The 24,868-nt window shown below is 39.7% G+C and overlaps 1 protein-coding gene and 1 long non-coding RNA gene across 2 annotated transcripts; one reads left to right on the forward strand and one right to left on the reverse strand.

Moving 5' to 3' along the window:
• Positions 1 to 62: 62 nt before the first annotated feature.
• On the forward strand, positions 63 to 4,200 carry LOC309516872. Its single transcript, XR_014213052.1, has 2 exons — positions 63 to 1,137; positions 3,698 to 4,200. It is a non-coding gene; the product is annotated as an uncharacterized lncRNA (long non-coding RNA).
• A 2,117-nt stretch (positions 4,201 to 6,317) lies between these two features.
• On the reverse strand, positions 6,318 to 24,689 carry SPTY2D1 (SPT2 chromatin protein domain containing 1). The gene is made up of 6 exons (XM_082193553.1): positions 24,510 to 24,689; positions 16,602 to 16,716; positions 14,275 to 15,750; positions 12,451 to 12,613; positions 11,873 to 11,950; positions 6,318 to 9,792 (listed from the first exon to the last, which is right to left on the reverse strand). The coding sequence occupies exons 1-6, from the start codon at positions 24,567 to 24,569 to the stop codon at positions 9,696 to 9,698; spliced, it is 1,989 nt and encodes a 662-aa protein (XP_082049679.1). The 5' UTR covers positions 24,570 to 24,689; the 3' UTR covers positions 6,318 to 9,695.
• Positions 24,690 to 24,868: the final 179 nt, after the last annotated feature.

Genomic DNA, 24,868 nt, shown 5'->3' on the forward strand with positions numbered 1-24,868 from the left:
TCTGTGGAAGAAAAATCAAGCCATAATGTTGTGATTAGGGTAAAAGTTAATTCAAGATTCTACTTACTGAAGCAAGACCGTTGCAGTGGGGAAGACCCCATCAGCCAGATTCTCTTCTGTGCTGATTGATGTTCTGCTCAGATGTTCTGGAATGTAACAGCTTCTATAGGGATGGCAATGTTGCCACAACTTGGTTCATGAGAGACCACAAGAGATTAGCTTTGAAAGGAACACCAGAAACAGCAGTGCTGGTCAAAACCCCATAACCATTCTATACTCCTTTCACCTTTTCACTTTTCAACGTCTCACCCTCCTTCATGCTGACTCTGCTTTTTTACACTCCAATGGGAGATGTTGTGATAAGATACAAATAGGCTCAGGCCCCAGACCCATACATTCCACTTCCACAGCATGAATGGTGCTATAGTTGGTAAGAAGAGAGAAAATGTTTCACAAAATAGCACAATGACAGCAGCCCCAATAGCAAGCTGCTCCGCTTGTTATGCCCATTGCACCAGCTGGTCCCTGGTGAGGTCTCCTTGGTTGGCTTAGGCCTCCAAGGCCCGGGGCAAATATACCTTGCCGCCCCCTCCCCTCTGCGTAGACCTGGTGGCCAGTAGGAGAGAAAACTGAAGTTGATTGGCTGACCACTCCCAAGAGGGGAAAACGTTTGGAACCACTAACTTAAGGAAACTTCAGCTTTTAAATTTTGTATCTGATTTGTAAGTATTCCCCCCTCCCTTTAAATGTAGTTTATAAAAACTCCAAACCAAAACGAAATAGTTTATTTAAACAAAAGCTTTTGTAACTCCTGTATCTATCTGAAATGCCTTTGGTTCTATCAGAGAAACTATTTTGCTGATGTCATGCTGGTTGAGTCAATTGTTACATAACAAATGATGTCACAATCTAGTTCACTGCACAGTCTGGCTCATCACAAATAGCCACTAAGAAAGCCAAAGTACTGAGCTGCCTAAAATCAGCTGAAAGGTGATTTTCTTTTGTCCTTAAAAAATTAGCCATATCAAGTCACATTCCGTAAGTGGGAAAACTCTGAGAAATTGTACAATGATTGTTGTTGGTTGGCTGATTTTCCTTTTGGCTTTGCATCTGATGCATAGAGTTCCAAACGCTAAGGTGAGTAAACTTTGAAATACCAGTTGGAAATGCTGCCCTATGTCACCCTAGTTTGCTCTTTGATGCAAAACCAAAGAGTTTGATTCTTACAAACTTAGGATGTGTTCAGTCCACTGTTTTATGTGGTTTTGCACCCAGACAATAGGAAAGCATCCTCATCATGCCAAGGTACTTATCTGTCACCATCAGGGCAAATGGGCTCACCCTTTAAATAGAGCTGAGACTTGTGTGCCTTTAGAACATGTGTGCAAACCCATCTAAGCCACACGACCCACAGTAAACCATCTGAGGAATTGTGGCAATGAGAATATATGGGGTGCTGTAGTAAGCGAAGAAATGCCCAAAATAAACCAGGTGTAGCATTACCCTAAGCATGAAGGAAGGAGATATGCATGAGTCCCAACCTTTATGCAATACTGGTTCCACTAATACTGATGAAAGCATGTTACAGGTGTTGATGGAGACTATTGAAGCTTTTTAAAACTACAACTTTATTGCAGTGGTTCCAAAATACCTATTAATTATTAAGCCTTTCTCTATTTCCAGAAATCTAGGTGAGACACCCCTTATAGTTCAGAAGGATAATAAAAGCAATCAATTTTTTATATTGATTATAGTTCAGTAATTCTTTATTGTCACTGATAAGTGTAAACTGTTTAATTATTATTTACGGTTATTTAATGTTACTGTTTACTATTATATTCTAATAGATTATTGAATATTGCTTTATTTAAGTTGTTTAAAGTTTTTGTGACTTTTTTGTATTGCATCAAATTGTTATTACATGTGTGATCTTTGCTGTTTTGTTGTTTCTTCAGCTTGTAAGCTGCCTTGTGTATAGTCTTATAGAAAGACGGTATACAAATTAAAAATGAAATGAAATGAAAAAGAAGCATAATACCTCAGCCTAAAGTACAGAGTTCTTTGTTGCTAAGGTGTACTCAAGTCCCAACAGCTTGAGATAGATTACTGGGCCTGTGGGTGACAAGTTTCCACTTGTACTTAACATTTCCTCGTGAGTTTTCATCATACTCCTTGCTCAGCACTGCTGAGTAGGCATGCCACACTGGGAAAAGACAACATGGTTGTCTGTGGCTGTGTGATTGTGTGGAAGTCTTTTTGGCTGAATCTATAAAACTTCCGTACAATATTTGTTGTGCACTACAGTCCCAGAGCTGGAGAAGAACTCATGGGGGTTCGAGATATGTGGGAATTCGGAGGAAGGATTCAAAAGACATGAAAATTGGCCAGTTCTGATGCTTTATTAAAGAAAGGTATAGGCTTACAGCAAAAAGCAGCCTGCCAGTTCTCCTTGCATCTCGTGCACAACGGACACAACCAGGCAAGAAGATGATGGACTGTCTGCACCCAAGCAAAGATGCACACATTCTTTATACAACAGAACAGCATACGTCGCATGTCCTGTGGAATTGACTCAATCATTAACCTGGGGATTTGTAAACTTTATGAGAATTGTGTGTCTGGTGGTGCAAATGCACAGGGACATCTTCACAGCTTACTTGAACACTGCCACACCACACGCACACTTTGCCCTGTCTCCATCCACTAGCATTTACTGCTTGAGGTGTTTGGTTCACTTCTGCACCAACCATCAGATCAAATAAGCTCCAACGTTCGGCCCAGTCAAAAGAAACAGATATGGTTTGGGAAAGATGTGCCTGTCCTCGAGTAGTTCAGCAGCCTCTTTGAAACTCAACATCATACTTACCGGTAACTCTAATTACTGAGCAAACTTTAGATGAAGGGGAGAAAGTGCATAGTATAAAAAGACTTGAAAAATATTTCAAATACTGTATGATATTTCGTATTTGTGCACACTCACACCCACAAAATAGGTTAAATCTACTTTTTAGTTATTCATGCCCCAGAAAGCTTCCAATTCATCACTTTTCCAACAAAATTTAATGACAACTCACAGGCAGTTTAAACATTGTTCTGTCACTCCCATCCTGCTGTGTTCGTCCCATATGTTGCTCCAGAGTGCCCCTTGTGAGGCCACAGGGGTTTGGGGGGGGGCAGCCAGATAAGCCCTAGGGCATTAGTGAAATTCTACTTGCTCTTCTCAGGTTCCAGCCTACAAATGGCACAGGGCACAGATCAGATTACTGAATGTCTCAGTTTTGATGATTTTTAAAAAGTGTTTCTAGCCCCAATGGTTGCAAAGCTGTTATGCTTGAAAGGTAGTGGTCAGTGCCTGGTGAAATAGAGGTGATCTGCTGAGCATCTAAGCCCTCTGAAAACCAGAATAAAAATGCAAAATAGTAAGAATGGCACAAAAAAATTATGCAAATTAGGTCTTATGCATACTTGACCCAATGTATCCGGGTAATTGATTTGCTTCTCATGCAGAATCGCCTAGTGAAGAGGAACAAAACGAAAGCTGAAGGTGTTATCCCTAGACCAGTTTGTACCTGCGTACCTTAAAATCAGCCACTGAGTCAAGCCTCAACATATGGCCCTTTTTCTCTATGAATGTTGGTTGAAGAGTGAAATGCTTCCCTCCAAACTTTTCAGTAATATTCTCTGTGTTTGGTTACAGGCTGAACCTGCAAAGAACGAAGGTGATAAGCATTAACTGGCATTGTCCTTTAGAGGAACACAACCCAGGACAGACTTCCCATCTTCTTTAAGAGCGACAAAGATGTTCCAGTTCAGAAGTTTTAAAACATCAGCAAGAAAGGAGTTTCAGGAGCTGATGCTTACTGCAGTACTGAAGGCAATGAAGCATATTGTTTCTGTTGTTGGTAACACATAAATTGATTGCACAGCATCATGTTATATGTTTATGACCAAGTTACCCGGACCTTCAAATATGTTACCACGTTTCACGATGCGCAGGGCAAAGTGGATCTCAAGCATTACCTATAAGAGCATATTTGAAATAGATTATGCTTCTGTTTAAGGGACAATCACATAGAACGTTTCGTATCCGATACGATTTCTGATGGACTATGTACTTTTAAAATTGCCTACTACCTGCAGTAGCAAAATTCACTTGGTGTTCACTATTCTGAAAATATAATGGGTGGAAAAAGACATAAAGGTTAATGTCTGTGGAATGATTTATTTAGTCTTTTAATGCAGGTGCCGCCTTTCCCATGAAGATTTGAAGGCATTTCACACAAATGTGAAAGTTAAATACTGTAATAGCAAGCAACAAACTTCTTAATTTTAAAGTTTAAATTTTTTTAAAAGCATGCCTATTTATTGTCTGCTGATTAGCATTCCAAAATAAGCATTGTATAATGAACTATAGCACAGTTATCCTATTCCCATGTAAATAAGCCACACATAAAGGAGTATATAGCCCAGGGGTCAGCAAACTTTTTCAGCAGGGGGCCGGTCCACTGTCTCTCAGACCTTGTGGGGGTCCGGGCTAGATTTTTTTTTGGGGGGGGAATGAACGAATTCCTATGCTCCACAAACAGCCCAGAGATGTATTTTAAAGAAAAGCACACATTCTACTCATGTAAAAACACCAGGAAGGCCCTACAAATTACCCAGAGATGCATTTTAAATAAAAGGACACATTCTACTCATGTAAAAACACGCTGATTCCCAGACTGTCCACAGGCCGGATTTAGAAGGCGATTGGGCCAGATCCGACCCCCAGGCCTTAGTTTGCCTACCCATGATATTATAGCCTATAGACTATCAAAGCCTATAGGGAGATGGACTTAAATAAATACTTAACTAATTCCAGAGCTTAAGGTGTTAGCAGAGAACAGTCAAGATTATTGCATCTACACCACCAAAGGTAGTGCTAATTTATATTGGGGAAAATGTTGCAGAGCCGAGTGCTTCTGTTCAGCATTTCAGACACTTTGTTCAATCCATACCACCTAGACTCTGCATTCCATGCCTCCTGAGCATACTCAGTCCTCACTGGCCAAGGCTGTTTGTTTGGTTCATTCCCCATTTTTGGCAAATATTGGTGTAGCCTGGAACCCAAATACCCCATTATCTATAGATGGTGCCATTTTGGTACATATCAAATACTTGGGGAACTGGATTCATTATTACTGTCTATGACTCTATGGTGATTGTGTGAGAAAAGGAAGTGTCCATGACAAAACCTTTAATAAGTTTTCTCATTTAATGAAAACGTCATATCAAGTCTTTTTGTTTCTCTTCAATAAAATGTGTCTATTCTGTTATCTTCTTTGGGAACATCCTGCACATCTTCCATGGTCATCCTTTGGGGTGTGAATTTCATCACCCTGAGGCCTGATGGTTCAAAGTATCTAGTTATCTGGAAGTCCAGAGTGTCTCTGCAGATGCCTTTTTTGTTTCCTTTGTTTGCTATTCTTAGTTGGACAACTCAACCTCTGAGAATTTCTGCAGACACTGTGGATGTCTAACTGGTTCCGCATCTTAAAGCAATGCAGTACTCGCAACACAATACATGCATCTGGCTCTTTAAAATTAGCTTTGTGGCTTAGCTAGAGTTTTGTCATCACCACTTTGCTCCCCCCCCCCAAAAAAAAAGAAATTCAACTCAGTTTTGTGCAGAAGGTATCTGGGGTAGCAGGTGGCTTTGAGTACCAAAATGAAGCTGCTAAAAGTGTGGATGAAGGGGAAGAGGCCATAGGGTCATGCTGAGGGTGTGCAAAATTAATTCACTTTAACATCTAAAGAGTCTTTGGCTCCCTCATTGATTTAGGGAAGCAATTACAGAATACAAAGTACAGTCATGATATGGCAAGCATGACGTGAAGTTTTTGATTTTTGTATTAACTGGGCTAAAGCCATAAAGATGAAATTCAACAGATATATGCTGTGTTACAGCTCAATGGACAACTGCTTTCCCAGTTTTTAATTTTCCACTAAGATACAATCTTATATGTTACTGAACTATAGCACAGTATTTGTACTGAACTCAGTCAATATTATTCCCTAACATTAGTGACTATGACAAAGTAGTCAGAAACGGCATCATCCAATTAAAACTTTTAATATTTGATCTGCTATTTAATAACTCAGCTATTTTGATACTCTGTAATATGATCTAATAAATTCCAGCAGCTTCTGCATGGCTCAGACACTTAATAACAGAGTGAAAGAGCAAACTTTAAGGATCAAAGACTATTTTGCAAGGAGTTCTGTGGAAGGAACACCGTGGTATTTTAAAGTCTCCTACAAATTAATGCAAACCAGTGAAAAATTCAATAAAATGTTTTAATGTCTGTAATTTATTATATACATAATTTGCTTTCAGACTGCACTTCAAATGTGCAAAAGCATACACTCTGACAGCACCAGAAAAAAAACCAATAAGGTTAACAGTTTTTACCTGATTTGTCACATTGTGTTAAACACAATGAGCTTCACAAAAAACAGAACATGGAATCTAGAAGCATCCTCAGTTATATGCTAACACTTGATTGTAGTACTCTGACTCAACAAAATAAATAGAAATCCAACATAGTCATCACAATTAATTTACTAGTCTCTTCAAGACTGTATTTTCTTTCCAGTGTTTTGGTATCCTGCAATATATGTAGAAATACACTTTGGGGTAATTAAATTTACAGAAAGCCAAAGCCAAATAAAAATTAGTTATGCTGGATAAAAACCAGGGGCTTATAAAAAATAAGATTTTATACATTTTGAAAGAGTTCTCCATTAAAGAATAAATCAGAGTTGTTTGCTAGGATTTTCCATGAAACGTGCTGCCCTGGCCTCTGTCAGATACTGCTGTAAAAAGTGTAAGTACAGCCTTAATAAAATACATATAAGGCAATTGCAAAATTAAGTTTTAATTAAATACAAAGTGCCCTTCAGTTTTACTTAGTAATATCAATAAATACTAACTACTGTAGTTGTGCAATGCAAGACCTGGAAGGACTTTATAAAAAACTATGCTATTTCACATGATCAAGCATCAGCAAAGCATCTTTGACAGCAGAATTAACTCTTCATCCTACATTCCTGGAAATATTAATGTATGTAAAAGAAGGCACATCTTTCACTGAACAGAATCAGCAACTTAGAGTTCTGCTAATGCAATCTATGACGTCTCTATAGAAGCCTGACACCTCCAAAAGGAAAATATTCAATTTGTTTCTTTTGCTTCAGTGTTGTATATGCCTTGGAAGAAATGAATATTCTAGCTGATTAATGAACCATTAAATAATTGATATATTTATTTTAAGGGGAAGAACCAAGAAAAATGACGGGAAAAACATTTTCCTGCCACACACAAATAATGCAAACAGATATGTTAAAACAGCTCATCATCTCAAAAGAGAATACAATTATTCTCTAGAATGCATGATTATTCTCATGTTCAGGGCAAGTTTCTATTTTGGAAGTTCTAAAGTGATAAAAGAAGATTGGCAATATTGATTATGTTATCTTCTACAAGACAAGTTAACACTGAAATGTTTCAGAATACAGTCTTGAACAGAACTTACAAGACGTGGTTAAAACATGCATGTGAATAATGAAGATTTCTGTTCAGATTTCTGGTGCTACAAATTCTTCAGCTTGCTGAGGACTGTACCTAGGCTGATTATTAAGATACATCCTCACATTAGAATAATACAGCAGCCTGGTTATGTTTCCAACAGTCATTGCCTTGAACGAATTAAAAAGACAAATGGTTGCATTTGCCAGATTCATGTGTGTATAAATCACAGCAAGATGTAACGCAGACAAATGGGGGGAAATAGCACTAGTGATAACAGTAACCTTTAAGTTAAGAGTTCCAGTTCAGATGCATGCTAACTGTAGCAACTGTCCAATAGTTTCATTTCAGCAAACACCACCCAACAACAAAAAGGGGTGGCTGAAGGATTTTATAAGCAAAGGTTCTTTATTTTCTTTACATTAATTCTCCTGATTAAACTCCACTTCTCATTTTGAAGGCTGAATTCATTCATTCCTGTTACTTATTACTATTTCACCTCCAATTATTCTTTAAAATGTAGTCAATCTTTGCTAGAATACCTCTCCGCTAGAACACTAATCAGGATACACTGTCCTACCTTAGTTTTAGCTTTTAGAAGAGTATCATATTCTTCATTATTGGCCTAACGATGCAATTTTTAGCAAGCATAATCATTTTTTTATTTATTTGACAGCATACCATGGACACCAGAGTAATAAAATACATGAAACACGACTGAAATCCCAAACCACAGTACTTTTAAATGGGGGAAAACCTAGAACTTTTTGTAACATACAACTACTGTGTTAATTTTGTAGTAGCTTTAAATTGGTGTGTAACCAAGCGTTCAAAAACCAACAAAAATGACCTTTTGACAAAGTATAAAGGTCTGTTTCTTTGTGGGGAATTTATTCAGCTGCTTTATTGAACAACTGTTAAGAATAACTATAAAGATGCCTACAATGAGAAGGATGTAGATTGAATTGGTGTCTATTCTGGAATAAACTAGTTGGCAATATACACCAGCAGGCTTTGGAGTTGTTATGCAATATGCACTTAATCTAGAAATGGAGCCTGGAAAAAATGGGGTATATTCTAAAAATATTCCTAAAATGTAGTTAAGCCAAAGTCATAGAAATTATATATCTATATAAAATGTAAGTTTGCGTTTCCCAAGATAATTTTATTTTTATTTTTGGCAATGAAATCCCAGACCTACAAGGCAAACTCATTTGGTCCCATTTCTTATTGAAATAATTTCTAAATGACACGAAGCAGCTCAATTCTATCTTCTGCACAGCAGGATAGGAAAACATCAGGCAGTGGACTGACTCTTATCAGCTCAAGGAAGACTTCAAACACATGGGAATAGATACAGGGTTTCCCAAGGCCCCACTCTACTGAATTCAAGAAGCCAGAGAAACAACCTTATATTACTAGAACCAGCAAGTTAGCTTTGCAAGGGGAGGCAGGATGAGATTTCTGTTGGCATGTATGATGCCGTTTTCTTTTCTTCATGCCAGACACTGCTGTCTGTTTGTTCCACAACAGCTACTTCTAGGGGATAGGTTCAGTCTATTACTTTTCGAAGACAACGCTCATGACCTTTCATGATAACATTGCTTTTTCAAATAATCTTCTCCAATACAGGTCAATATTGCTTTCAACATCAGGAACAGCAGCGACAATTTTTTAATCTGTGCTTTATCTGAATGGGAAGAATGATATTTAAGAATCTTGACTCAGGACACAAACAACATTATTCCTTTTTAAAGTAAAATGAAGAATGCAGGCTGTCGTACTGGTGTGAGGGCCCACATTTTGCAAGCCAGTGCATAGTCAGTCAGTAGTCTGCTGGCATCCTTGAACTAATTTAGGCAGTAGTAACATTCATTTCCACTTTAATTCCGTCTATATTCTCAATTAGTGCATTTATTTTATAAAAAGGAGGCATTGGCAAATATTAAAAATATGAATTTGCGGGTCAAATTAAAGAACCATATTTCTATATTTCCATTTTCTACTCACGTTTTTACCCTTTCATATGCAAAGTAAAACTAAAGCTGAAATTTGGAACAAGCAGCAGAATGGGGGGGGGGGAGAGAAATGGAAGAATAACAAGAAAACCATAGCAATGGCAAACTGATTAACGGGTTCTCAGCTTCTTTGCCTGCTTCTTTCGTTTCAATTCCTCTTCTTCACGTCTTAGCTCTTCTAGATCTTCCTGCATTCCAAGCCTCAAGCTGCGGAATAAAGATTTAGTTACACTAAAATCTGAAGATAATTAAACCCAAAATGTAGGAGCACAAAAAGTCCCTAGCCAGGAGGAAATCAACATAACCCCTCTTACAATTACCCATCACTAGACAGCTTGCAGAAATCTTAGCTAGGTTTAGGATATTCCCTAGAGAAGCCATATTAGAAACTGCCTGACATTTCCAGGGATGCAACAGCACTGGAATATGCTACAATTAGACTGGGAATATAAAAATAAATGGTTCCCATAACATATTGAGATGGCACAAGGTTACAAGCCAACCCAATACTAAAAACATGCTATATAAATACTTCTTAGAAAAGCTAGCTAATTGTAATTGCTGCTGCAATGGGCCTGAACAATAATGATATCCCCCAATTAAGAGTATAAATATAGCGAGTTAGAGCAGCTGAAATTTGTATTCACATGATGCTTTGAATATGCTACAAGGCTCAATAATACCTCCAGACGATCCTATAAATGACCAGACAGGAAACCAAACTGATTGCATTTATATTCTATTTTTGCACAGTACACTTCCAGAGGCTTAGGCATGTAAGCTTGTTGCAGTGAAACCACAGAACAGGGACCACCAATCTTTTTGGAGCAGTGGGCATTTTACAAATTCCAGGCGAGTCCTGAGGGCACTAGTCACAAAATAATGCACATGGACAGTGCGGTGTAACACAAAATTAGAGAGAAAACTACCCCCGACAACCTTATGCTCACTATGGGGAGCCAGCTGATTGTGGAGACCATGCAATACACACAGAATTGCTATGCAATAAAAACAGAGGGCATTCCTCTGTACTAGGAAAAATATACAAGGTGGCCACATCACACTCCCCCCACAGAGAAGGTACCTGTACATTTTGCCCCATAACTTTCATTTTAGAAGAGCTAGACACTTGCTTATTTTAAATTAAAACTCAGAGTGGGGGCGGTGGTGTTCCCAGGGGCACCAATTAGTGCCAGGTTGGCAATCCCTGCCATGGACTGTTTTGCAGCAGCTTAAAGACCTGCTTGAATTAAATGTTCCATTCTTCCAATCATTCTGCCTGTGCAAGCATCCCAGCTTGCCAGATGGAACAATACCCCCCATTCTGTTCTAGGGATTCTGCTGACCCTTCCCCAGAGCCAATTTTGAGAGGCCTGTGGGGAGAGGCAGGGGAAAGCACTGTTGCACAAGCAGAGGTCCTTGTGCAGGGCTTCTGCCGACAGAAGTCTTAGCTTCAATATATGCTAAATAAGTACAGTGGTGCCTGGGTTACATACGCTTCAGGTTACAGACTCCGCTAACCCAGAAATAGTGCTTCAGGTTAAGAACTTTGCTTCAGGATAAGAACAGAAATTGGGCTCCAGTGGCATGGCAGCAGCAGGAGGCCTCATTACCTAAAGTGGTGCTTCAGGTTAAGAACAGTTTCAGATTAAGTACGGACCTCTGGAACGAATTAAGTACTTAACCCGAGGTACCACTGTACGCAAAAAAACTCACAATAGCAGGAATTGGTCCATATAATCATCTTAGCTTCACTGAGTAGAACATTTTTAATGGGACAAAAATCATTGTATCCATTTGGGCCCAATATTTAAAATTGTTTTTAGGAGATCACTGCCTTTCTGAGGAAGCTACAGTCTTTGACAGTCTTCCCAGGGACCATCATTCAAGCAAGCATGGATGCTGAGGCTCTATACACTAACAAAGATGGGTAAGAATCTACCAGGAATATTATCCCAGTTGATCTCTCCACCAAGTTGGTCACATTGTCCTCACTTATTTCAAATTTATGGAGGGCTTTTGGTTCCAGGTTAACAGCACTGTGATGAAAACGGGCAGATCTCCACAGCATGCCAATATATTTATGGCTGACTTTGAATCATTTCCACAGCTTCTCTCCCCAAAAATCTCCCCTTCACAGACTTCAACCATTTTGCTCACATTGCTTGCCATGGCTCACAATGATTCCAAACTCATCATTATTTGGAATCACATTAATGGAACTGTTTCTTTTTGATGAATGACCAAAATCTGGGAGAGTGAAGTGGATAGATTCAACTCTGCTTACCTTTTGGCTTCCTCCTTCTGTTGCTCCTTCCAGCTGCTTTCCATGTAGCGTAAGGCATAATCACTTTCGTCTTTATATCTGAGAGTAATAGGCAAAATGAAATGCAATATGTTCACTTTTGCTATAATACATAAATGCATGTGTTTCAGAACCAGAATTGTATATGCTTTTAAATAAAACAGAAATATGTTTCAAGTAACCTTATAATTATATGGCTGGACCAAGTCAGTTCCTTTCAGTGCAGGGGTGGGGATCTTTAGTCTCAGTAATCATTTGCTTTGGCAAATACTAGTAAATAAATAGGCTGCATATAGTAGTATATCAGCCCCTTTCTTGCATTTTTTGAGTACATGCACATTCATATTTTTTATCCTCAATTATAGTTGACAGAAACCATTGAGAACTTTTGCTCAAACTCTGTTTTCTTAAGGAACTCCTGATTAATTTCAAAAGTACTCAAGCAGACTAAATTATGAAACTGTATCGGGGAAAACTTTATTTATGCACCTTACATGAATGTTATAGAGACTGTCATAACTACACAATGGTATAAAATGATGCAAAATTCTTTTTCTCACCTAGCCCGATCATAGCCAAATATCTCTTTAATATGTCTAGAGATTTCTTCCTGGGACTCTCCTTCATCATCTATGAAGTCCTCCATTTCAGAATCATATTCATCTTCATCATCTTCATATTGCCTTTTACTAGTAATCGGTGGAAGAGTTGGTCTTGGAAAACCTAAGGGGTGAAATTCAGAAATGTAATACACACTTCCAAACCCGCTGCAACATTTATTTTTGTGCTGCATTGGTTTTTCACTAGCTGATACAGTCACTTCATGAGGCTTTACATGGGTTACATTCAGGACAGCTATTGGTGTAATGAAGGCAGATTAACTTTTGGCCCTCCAAATGTTGCTGGACTACAAGTTCCATCATTTCTGATTGCTGGCCATGGCTGACGGGGGCTGATGTGAGTTCATCATCATCTGAAGGCACACAAGTTACTCATCCCCGCTACCCAGCATTTAAGTAACAAATTTAGTTGATCACTATAAATGGCTTGGCAAAAAGAAATGTTCTTTTCAAATGCAGGGGCGTATTGCATCAACACAACAAATCTACTCTTGGAATACAAATCTGAAATCCACCTCATAACAAGAATACTAAATGGTGTGTGTTTACTAGGCCTTTTGCTTCAAGCATTATTAGGTAGCTTATTATGTACCAGACACAAGACCCAACTGGTCCAACATCCTGTTCTCACAGTGACCAACCAGATGCTTATAGAAAGTTTGCAAGCAGGACCTGAGTGCTATAGATAGATAACAGTGGCGGTAGAACATCATGGCAAGCCCTATCCTCCATTAATGCTTCCAATTCACTTTCCAACATATCTAAGATTGTGGCCATCACATCTTATAGAAATGAATTTCATAGTTGAACTACCGGTATGTGCTGTATGCAGTAGTTCTCTTTTATCTGTCCTGAATCTTCCAACATTCAGGTTAGTTGAATTGCCCTGGGTTCCAGTATTATTTGGGGGGAGGGGATAATTCCCATGCAGTTTCTCTACACTAGAACACAAAATCTGCACTTAATTCCATCTGCTTGACATGTTAGGCCCAGATTTGGAAAAGCAGGGCAAGGCGAAGGATGATTTGTGCTTAGCAGCAAAGCGTTATCTGTGTACATCTACAGCATTCCAGAATCGTCTCCCTCTCCAAAATGGTTGACATCGCTTCTTCATACAGTACAAGCACTGGAGTTGCAGCAAGCTAATCTAGAATAAGAGAACCTTTGTTATGGGAGAGTAAGGGCTACTGACTGCTGCAAAGATTAAGTTGAAATCCTGTCTGCCTTGGCAAAGGATTGCTCCAAGAAAAATAAAGCTCAACCCTGCCCTCCCCCAACTGGAGTGATTCCTATGCTTCGGATCAAGGGAGCTTCTTACCCTTAAATCAATCAGGGAATTAATGTCAACCACAATATCTCTGTTACAGCCTTTCCTGCTCACACTGAATTTGCATGAACTTGTAGAAACCAGAAATCACATAAATGTACCTGACGTAAACAAGATCATAAAATTTATCTAAGGTTTCCTACACGCTACCATACGTATGTTTGTGAGGAGCAATCAAATCTGCAAAGTAGTTTGAAAAACAGTCCATGTTTTGCTTTGCTTTTTTTGTTTACAAAGTTTATGGTAGAATGAGATCCTATACAAATTCTCGGAGTACTGTACTACCGCTGAACTCAATGGAACTCACATTCAATTAACATGCACTAGATTGGAATATATACAACTCCAAGTCCAAACAGTTACAGTGAGACAACAAATGTATGAATGAAACAAAGAGTACGTATCAAATTATTCATAAACTCAAACTGTAAAGATACCTTGTGGGGGGATCCTGGGTCTTTGCTGTGGAAATGGCCTCATTCCATTCATTTGTCCGCTACCTTGTCGTGGTACCAGATTTTTAGAAGAGATTGTTTCTGATACAACCGTACACTTTGGTTTCAGAGTTCCAACTGAAGTGGCGTTTGGCCGGCCTGGTCCCAATCCTGAGTTACTACCTCTTGCCGGTCCTGCGTTTAGACTATTTGGCCGCCCGGGTCCTATGCTTTGACTACTTCCAGAACGCACTGGTCCTGAACTGTTGCCTGGTCTGCTAGGTCCCACACCTAAGTTACTGCCTGGCCGTACAAGTCCCGCACTTGAGCTGCTGCTTCGTTGCCCAGATCCTGAGCCACTACCTAATCGTCCAGGTCCCATGCCTGAACTACTGCCCTGTGGTCCACGTCCGACAATCAAACTGCTGCTTGGCCGACCTGGACCTGTACTCAAGCTGCTCTTTGCTCGTGGAAGAGGTCCTCCTGTGCCTGAATTGCGGCTTGCTTGCTTGGAGCTGACATTTTTAACACTTTCATGCTGGGAAGGAGCCACACCAGATGGTTTTGTTTGGCTAGTAGTTTTTTTCAGACCAATTTCTTTAGCAGATGGATGCCTGAGAATTCCATTTGCAGTCGTTTTCAAAGTTGGGGTATGAGAGTTAGGTCCAGACTTCCCACCCCCATTAGATGCTGGTTTAATTTGACTGCTGTTTGATGGGCTTTTCAAAGGGACCTTATGTGCAGGTTTTGCTTTCTCAGAAGGGTTGGGTTTGGAGGCAGATGACAACTTCAAATGCTTTTCATTTAAAGCTGGTCCCCTTGATTTCTTGTCCGTACTACTTTGAGAGGAAAGGCTTCCTTTCGACAAGGAATGTTTGTCCGCTGAATGCTTACTGGGTTTAGCATTTATGACCTCCTTCTGTGAAAATTCCTTCTTGGAAGAATTTGATATAGTGACCTGTTTTATTTCTTTCCCAACTTTTTTCTCTTTTAGTATAACCCCCTTTTTGTGTTTCCGCTCTAAGTATTCTCGCTCTCTCAGTTCTTCCGCTGTCATGGGTCTTTCCTCAGTCTTTTTCAGAGGAACTTTTATTTCAACTGGTTCATACTGTTTCTTTTCAGCCAGCTTTAAAAGGTCCCTAAAGTTCAATGTTGGAGGTGCACTTTTGGGAGGCACCTTTGGTTTCACTGGTGCTTTGGATGGCTTTTCTTCATATTCTTCCAATTCATGCTCCGATTCTGTCTGATCATATTCAAATTGCTCCATTTCATCACCTGTCATGCATTCACCTCCTTCTGTGTTTCCTTCAGAACTGTTTTCACGGCCTTGCCTCTTTTTAGGCTTCTCTTCAACAGGAATGCCATTATAGCCACGGAAATTGTCCTTCGTCCGTGAAGCCATAGCTCTTGCTTTTCGGTCATGTTTCAGTTCTACACGTTTAGCAAGAAGTTCTTCTTTTCTTCTTTTTTCTTCAATGACTGTAAAAGAAGGAAAGTTCCTATGTAAAATATTTTTTGCGCATGAAAAGTCTTGGGATAGCTTGAAAAACTGCAATGGCTAGTGTGCATTGTAAAGGTCATGCTCAGAGTTTACATTCTGACTACAAACTATCTAAGCAATCAAATAGCAGACATGGAACATAAAAGCTACCCTTGGAAATAACACAGCAGAATTTTAATTAAGAGCTCCACTTTAAACACGAGGGCTGACTGAGATCTAAAGAACTGCACAATTAATTCAGCACACCCAGGAGGCTGTGGGTTTGGGTTTCTCAGGCAGCAGCTCCCCATTGAACACGGGCAACTGCTTGCAAAACTGAGGAGGACTTTCAAAGAGCAGTTCTGTGCAGTATCTTCTGGAATTTGTCAAAAAGCCTGTTAAATAAAGCTTGCTTTGAAAGAACGAGGTGTCAAAACTATGCACCAATCTCTGTGATGCTGTAGTTTCTAGCTATTGTACACACTGAGGGGAATTCAACACTCTGATGTTCCAAACAACCCAGCAGCATTGATGGAATTCCTGCTTGCCTGATGGAACGATCTCCCCCTCTCCCTGCATGCTGTACTACCCCAGAGATATTGATAGGGAAGGTGGGAAGCCTTGTTGTGCTCGCAGAAGTCCTTGAATGGGCTTCAGTAATCTGAATCCAGTTATAAATGCAGAACAGAGGGGAGGAAATGAACCCACTTTTAAAGTTTTGCCACTGCTTTCAGAGGATTCTAGAAGCCAATACACATCCAAAAATGAGGGAACTATGGCAACAATATTCAAAAAGGAAACAGAAGACAGTTATCACCAAAAATAAGTGACAGATAATTTAAAAATATACCTTTTTTCCTTTGTTCCTCTTCTTGCCGCTTGAGGAAAGCTCTCACAGCTGCTGACTGAACACCTTTCACTTTTGGATCCTTCTTGGGAGGGCCTACTGCCAAACTGTATCTTTTCTGAAAAGAGACAAAATGTCAGAACCACACACCAATCTCGAAGGCTCTAGGTTTCTAGCTACTATACACAACAGGTTGGGGGCTTTGGGCAATTTAACAATAAAAGCCTTTTCAGCAATTGATTTCAGTGGTGTTTAAGGTGCTTAGCACTGGCCACAACCACATGCCACAATACGTCATAAACCATCTTATCACAACATTTTGAATGACATCATCTCAGACCACTGGCTATGTTGGTTGGAGCTAATGGAAATTGCAGTACAACATCAGAAGAGCATAGGTATAACACAATACAGGCTATATTTTATTCAAAAATCTGTCTCAGTGCTTATGCAAGTAGAGTTTTTGTACTTAATTTGTGATTTATTTGGGGGTGGGTGTTTAAACATGGTCAGATTTAATTGTAATTACTTCTTTAGCTGTGTAAGAAAAAAGCTGTTTTATGTTGTACACACACACACACACATTCCGTCCAGTAGCACCTTAGAGACCAACTAAGTTTGTTATTGGTATGAGCTTTTGTGTGCATGCACACTTCTTCAGATACCAATCTTCTTTGTATCTGAAGAAGCGTGCATACATATGAAAGCTCATACCAATAACAAATGAAGTTGGTCTCTAAGGTGCTACTGGAAGGAATTTTTTAATTTTGTTTTGACTACATATGTGTGTGTGTGTGTGTGTGTGTGTGGTATGTTTATAATTACTAATTTAGAATATATTGATATTCCTTCTCAATGAAATAAGGAACACTAAAACAAATACTTTAATACAAGACTTTATACAACATGTAGCTTGTATGAGGTATAAAAGTCTACTGCAGCTACAAGTTCTCCCCTTCAACAACTCAGTGAACAAGCTAGACAGGCAGTAACATTCCATTCTCATTATTTGATAAAAGTACCAGCTTTATACAAAGATTTGTCCGCAGTGGCGAAAAGAACAGGTCAAACTCTCCTGGTGTGCTTTTTAAAACACTGATTATCCTTTTCTGAGCACCACCAGATGGCAACTGTAGGGTTGAAAGCTGTAGCAATATGCAAGCTGCAGATGGCTGTTGTTACAGAGCATTTAAGCAATAATTGAAATTGAAAACCACAAAAGCCTTTAAAAGTTCATTTTGTAAAACTTGATTACACCCTCCATGCCTTGTAATATTGGTGAAAATGATTCAAAACTATTTTAGCTCCAAAATTAGCATTTATCCCATCTTTAAAAGAGAGCAGGTGTCTTTTAAAACACTGCCCTCTCCAAACTAAGAGTGAAACCACCACCTGGTTTTTCTTTAAGTTACTTTTACAGAAGTAGGCAGTTGTCATAAGTACAATGAAGAAATCTCACAACACTGACCCACTCCACAGACAAAATAAAAAATATATATATAAAAAAAAGATATCCGAAGAAGTGTGCATGCACACGAAAGCTCATACCAAGAACTAACTTAGTTGGTCTTTAAGGTGCTACTGGAAGGAATTTTTTTATTTTGACTATGGCAGACCAACACGGCTACCTATCTGTAACCACTCCACAGAGTTGCTGTGTAGCTAAAAAAACCCAACAACTTCAAGAATGCAGTAGCCCTTTATTTGAAGATCCCAATGCTATTTCTGAAACTACAGCTTAACAAGAAGACAAAATCATGTAGAAATTCTAAATGTTATAATTCAAACTTTGAAAATACTTTCTCTTTTTATCTTATACTATCACATTGCCTTTGGCCAGATTTATTCCCTACGCTACACAGACCCTATGTGTTACTGTTGAACAATAACAAGGACTACTTTTTAAACAAAGTTAATAGATATTTACATACTTGGGTCAGATCTTGAGTTATCTATAGCAACAACTGAGCTATCAGTGGAAGCATTACTAAGCCCAATAGTCACTTCATTTTGAAAACAGCTAATTATTGCTTAGCATGGTTTTCCCTAAGGGAGATGAACTAACAGCTCTATAATTTTAGCAAGACATGATGCAATACATTATTGTTTCTATTTCTCATATAAATGATCATGAATGTGCTTATTCACTATCTAGCAAAGAATAGTTTCAGTCTAAAATCCTTCTTAGCAGTAACATTTCAGCAACTGCTTACTTCTTGATAATGGTTTTTAAAGTGTCTCAAATCTGAAATTACCTTCGGGGAAACTTAATACATACATTTTAATAGTCCAATCCTAGTCATGTTTACTCAGATGTAAAATAAGTAAGACTTTCCAAGTTAATGGGCTGGATCCAATGCTTCTCTTCCAATGTAAGATAATTTGAACAGAAAGATTATTTCTGCTGGAGGAACAGACTTCCTGTCAGAGGAAAGGAACCTCTGAATGCCATTCAATGTTGCCTAGGACTGCAACCACAGGAAAGCAAATGTTAACTAACTCTGCTCGCTTACAGGAAGAGATGAACTTCCCAAAGTCAACAATAAAGATAAAATTGTAGTAAATGCTCAAGATTTTATTAATCATTTCTGAGCTTTCATTCAGCACAAGCTCTTTAAGAGAAATACTTTCAGGAATTATATTTCTAAATCAGATGTGGAGAACCTGCGGCCCTCCAGATATTCATGGAATACAATTCCTATCATCTCTAACACTGGCTATGTTGGCTGGGTCAGATAGGAGGATTAGTCCAATAACACCTGGAAAGCCACAGGTGCCCCACCCCTGTTCTGAATTGTGATTCCTTTTCATTGATTAATTCACTTTTCCCATGAAGAGATCACGATCCACACACACACTGGCAATATGCATTTAATAAAACATGAACTTTACTGATAGCTTCTTCAAAACATATAATATGTTCTCTTGAAAGAGAAAACTCCATTTACTTGTCCTATTTGGAATCTATAGTTTCTTGCTTTCTTTAAATCCCTTTTAGTAGCTTAGACTCCATTTCCTAATATATTGTAGCCTAGTAAAAGCTGCATGAACTTTTACTAACCCTTCTTATTAGGAAAAAACTCACTTGCTTTTAGGTAGGAACAAGCAGCAGCCAGTGTCCTGACACTGAAAGAATTCAAGGAGGTCAATTGCCATAGCAATGCTGAAGGGAGACTGGCTAGGCAGAACGATTGCAATTAATATTATATCAATATACTGTATAAGAACGGATGTATTAATCACAAAATAAATGAAAGCAGATGTTGGTGGACAGTTAATAAATAAGGCAATTAATATAAATGGACATTGATGAATATTATTATAATGAGAAGGTTGGGGAGGGCTCAAAGTAGCTCAGAGATTTCTGACTGGTTTAGAAAACAGTGGGATGTAACTATTATAGAAAGTTTTATTGCAACCACATGATTGGCTAATAGTAATCAAACATGTAGCACAGAAGTATGTAAGAATGCTTTCTGTATCAAGTTGCAGTCATTCCTTGATTTTTAGGGGACTGTCCCCATGTCCACTTATACCAATTAAAGGCCTAGCTTCACTGAAACCTATTTTTCATAGAATTGTATAGTTGGAAGGGACCCCGAGGGGAATCTGTTTCTTTGTTTTTAGTCAGGGTTCCCAAGAAGAACACCATTCTCTCACACCCAACCCTTCACACTCGCAGCTGTCCTTTCATGTTGAAATCTATATTGTATTCAGGATCACTTACAAGACTCAAATTTCTATTTAATCTGTTTTAAATTGAAGAATGGCCCAAACTTTCAGAATACTAAAATGGAAGAAGGCATTGCTGAAAATGAACTCTTAATAGAAATGGGATAAGATTTATGTGAAGAGAGACCTGTGATTCTCCAAGCAATGGGACTCCCCACTCCCATCAGCCTGGCTAATGATGGAAGTTGTAGCCCAGCAAGACTTGAAAGGCCACAGGTTATCCACCTCTGATCTAGCAGAGCAGTCTCCAGCTAGGGGGGGAAATGTTACGGCTAAAAAAATATAGTCACCTTATACAACCTACTTTGAAAACTGAAGGTCAGGTATAAGAATTGGAATGGTGGTTTTTTTGGTTGTATGGAGAAGTTAAAAGAAACGTTTTTTTTACATGTGTAGTAGACATGCATATTGAACAGCTATTTGGTGCAACTGTGCTAAGGGTGTCCAGGATATATTTGCTGCCCGGCCTTTTTTCTGTATCCAGTTTTTGTCTAAGACTGCAATCCTATGAGCACTTACTTGAAAGTAGGCCCCACTGATTTAAGTGGAATTTATTTCAAAGTAAGCATGCATTGATTTGCCTGCAAGGCATTTAAAATAGAATTGCTAATACATCATCTTTCCTACGTCAGCAAAGATTATAGCTGCACACTATTTGAGGAAACGACAGCAACCCAGCACTGGTAAAGGTTTGGGACATTAGAATAAATATTTCAACTGACACTATTAATGAGATACAAAGAGAAGAATGTTTTCTCGTTAGACTGAGACTTGCGTATTTTCCTGGAGAATTAAAATCAAGACATGGACTAAATAAAAAGACCTGCAATAGGCATTTAAATCATCATGCTGTCTACTCATAGAAAATATACCTTGTGCTTGATCCATCCCCTGAGGATGTGGCATCACATAAAAGTCTCCAAAGGTTATAACAAAGCCCTGTTCCCTCCATAGCATATAATGGGGCTGTCACCATGCCAGTCCATTAACTCCAAAATCTCTAACCAGTCCTCTCTGTCCCACTCCACTTGACCAAGGAAGAGTGATGAAGGGGCAGTGGTCTGCTCCCTCTAACTCCATAGGGAGAATAGAGCTCTGTTATGCTCTAGTCTAGGGCAGGCTCCCTCAAACAGAAGGCTGGGTGCATACCAGTGGGGCTTGGGCCACTCTGAGGTTGGCCTCAGTGCCACAGCCTCCTCAAATACCTGCCCAGTCTCCTAACCATGTGATAAGACTTTTGATTGGACCAATGCCTACATCAGCAACTTCTTGCACTCTGGTGTCCAGGAAACAAGTTGAGAGAGAGAGAGAGAGAGAGAGAGAGAGAGAGAAGCGAGGCAATCCCTCCCTTCTCTGAGAGGAAAGGACCAGGGTAAGCATTGATGGAAATTAGAAATGGAAATAAAAGTTTCATTTTTATGGTAATAAATAAATGAACTAATAATACATAAACTAGGAAAAGAAAAGAAGAGGATGAGAGAAGCTGATATAAAAGGATCAGGAAGCTGGGATAAAAAATATTGGGAGTTTGGCATGGAGAGAAGGGAATACAGCAAATGGGTGAAAACACTTTGAGAGGCATTGGTGGGGGGCCGGAAGGGAAAAATATACAGTGGTACCTTGCAAGACGAATGCCTCGCAAGATGAAAAACGCGCAAGACGAAAGAGTTTTTCGTTTTTTGAGTTGCTTCGCAAGACGAATTTCCCTATGGGCTTGCTTCGCAAGACGAAAACATCTTGCAAGTTTGTTTCCTTTTTCTTAAAACCGTTAATACCCAGGAAAACCGTGCTTCGCAAGACGAAAAAATCACAAGACAAAAAAACTCGCAGAAGGAATTAATTTCGTCTTGCGAGGCACCACTGTAAATGAAGAGGCCTTCTCTACTTACAGCCTCTGGATAAGCACACTTTGCTTAAAATGGGGAGGCTGAGCAAATGTATGTACTTAGCCAGAGGAAAGCTGAGCTATGGAACTCCCTGCCACAAGGAAAATACTGTGGCAAATCATTTAGTAATTTCTGAAGGTGGATCAGATATCAGTAGAAAGTGATGTCAGTAACCGCCAGCTGGTTATGCCAAACTCTGCCTCTGTCTGCCACCACTGTGTTACTGGCTCTACATCTGAACCACCATTTTGTGATTAGTGGATCTCAGTGTAATTTGAAGCCATCTCCAGAGGGCCCTGAGGATAAAAAGCCTGAGAACCTCTGACAAATAGGAAATACTTCATGCACACTACTACGCCCATGGTGCACTGGACCAAGCTTAATCTATTCTATTTAATGCTGCATTGGATTAATTATATGGGATGGGGGAGAGAAAAATTAAATGCACTGTCTCTTACCAGAATTTTACCAACAGTTTCCAAAATATCATTATGACCCAGTATTTGAGAAAATATTTGATACCAAATTTTAAGATACTAAAAAAGGTGGCATAACTCTCAGGATATTCTTCCCAACATGCTTCTTCAGAAAAAGGAAGAAAGAAAATGTCAGTACAGTGGTACCTCTGGTTACAAACGGAATTCGTTCCGGAGGTCCGTTCTTGAGCTGAAACCGTTCTTATCAGTGACTTCCGCTCACATCCAGGGCAAAGTTCGCAACCAGGAGCTCTGGGTTAACGGAGCTCGTAACCCGAAGCATGCGTAACCAGAAGCGTTCATAACCAGAAGTACCCCTGTAAGCTCCTTTGTAACCCAGTAGCTACCTACCCTTAACTAATGCTACATAATACTAATATTATGTTGCCAGTTTTTGTAACACCTGAAGCTTTTTTAAAATAAACTTTGCTTTATCAAATATCTTACACCTTTTACCAGAAGAACATGCAATGATCACCATGATCCTAAGAACTCTTTCATTTAGTACTTCCTTGCTAACTGTAATTCTTATACAGCCATTCAATGATACAACAAATCTAGATATCCATTTGTATTCTGATTCTTTAAAATATAGTCCCACACCCATAAGCCAAATTCAGGTAAGTCAGATAAATATAAAACTCACAACTTGATTATATGTGCTGTCTGCAACACCTGAGTTTCACAAATAGACTACAGCAGCTATTTGTTTAACAAGCATCTGCCTAAAGTCTAAGTAGGCATGCTTAGGCTGGCTTTTGCTGCTGTTGTTACACCCAGAAAACCCTGCTGCACATCTTCAAAGCCCGGAGAAGCTCTCTTAGAAAGTATAAGCCAGATAGTATAACCCTTTAAGAATTCAAGTTGGTATAAAGAGGAGTGGGATATAGCTATTAATGATAAATTAACATGTGCAATTAAGGTAAGATGGGAAATATGCAGGAGAAAGGATTTTGAGGAGATATGGAGGGTGTTTGTGGAATTTGTATTGTTAAAACAGAAAGGGGTCAAACCATCACAAGAAGTGTTTAAATTTTGGGAGGTTGGATAGCTAAAATGGAATGGTCTCGGTGGTGGGATGCTCATTTTTATTTATGATTATTACTTTGACAAAATAATTTCAAAAAAGAAAAAGAAGTGATCCAAAAAGTTCCCTGAACCCTCACATTCTGCTTGGACACTGTACAACCTCAATGCAAACATTAGCCCTACGTTTTTAGGCCAAGCTTCAGATCAACTGCAAAACGATTTTAAGGTTAGCAACCTAGCATATGTAGAGGAAACTGCAAAACCAACTTTTCGGTCTCGTTTTCTAAAGTTTTAAAGTTATTTTTTGCGATTAAAAAAAAAGAAGGAAAGGGTAGGGATTTGAAGTCAAGTGTTCGCTATCCGGAAAAAAAGAAAAGAAAAAAGCAGCAGCAGCAGGAGCAGCTTTTGAACAAAGGCATCTTTCTGTGACTCAAGCGAGAAATGCATTTGATAAAAGCATTCCCCCTCCCCCCCCCCCTCGCCGGTGACACCTCGCCGAACAGGCTCCTCTCGCCGGGCGCCGGCAGCTGAGCGAGCAACAGATTAGCAACACAAAAGCAGAGCGAGTAGCGTGCACGGAAAACACGGGAGCGAGAGAGACAGAAAGAAGAGCCCGAGAAGACTCGACTCAGAAGAAAGTCCGCTTCGAGGAGAGCAAAGAGAGAGGCACCCAGAAGGGAAGCGACGGGCCGCAGCCGGTTCGGCGAGAGGAGGTCGCCGTCGCCTCTTCCCCGCCGCCAACCGTCCTTTCGCCTGCCTCCCTCCCTCGCGCCTCCGCCAGTCCTCACCGGCACTGCGCTCAGCCCCTGCTGCTCCGACGCCACCATCAGGATATCGCGGAACTCCATCCTGGGCTCCGTGGCCCTTTCGCCCCGGAAGAGGGGCGCCGCCGCTCAGCCTCGCTGCTGCTCCTGCCGCCCCTCGAGAGGACCTTCTCCCTCCCTCCTTCCCTCGCCCAGCTGACGGAAAAAGTTCCTCACGGACGCCTCCCTCCCCCTCCTTCCTCACTTCCGGCCCCGAAGCTCCTCTTCCCACCTCTTATATCACCTCGTAATCGTCAACCAGTTGGTTTTTTTTGTTTAAATGAGCGTGAGGTCACTTCCGCCCCTCCGCTCCATGCGGAAGCACGCACGCGCCCTTCTTCTTC

The sequence above is a fragment of the Podarcis vaucheri genome, assembly GCF_965113315.1.
Source record: "Podarcis vaucheri genome assembly, chromosome: 1".
Taxonomy (NCBI): Eukaryota; Metazoa; Chordata; class Lepidosauria; order Squamata; family Lacertidae; genus Podarcis; species Podarcis vaucheri.

Bases quoted from the DNA above. Each gene is read 5' to 3' on its own strand.
- SPTY2D1 (XM_082193553.1), bottom strand. From the start codon at position 24,569: ATGGAGTTCCGCGATATCCTGATGGTGGCGTCGGAGCAGCAGGGGCTG. The intron at 16,717-24,509 runs GTGAGGACTGGC...GTCTCTTTTCAG, and splicing joins AGGGGCTGAGCGCAGTGCCG to AAAAGATACAGTTTGGCAGT. The intron at 9,793-11,872 runs GTAAGCAGAGTT...TTTATTCCGCAG, and splicing joins CAGAAGGAGGAAGCCAAAAG to CTTGAGGCTTGGAATGCAGG.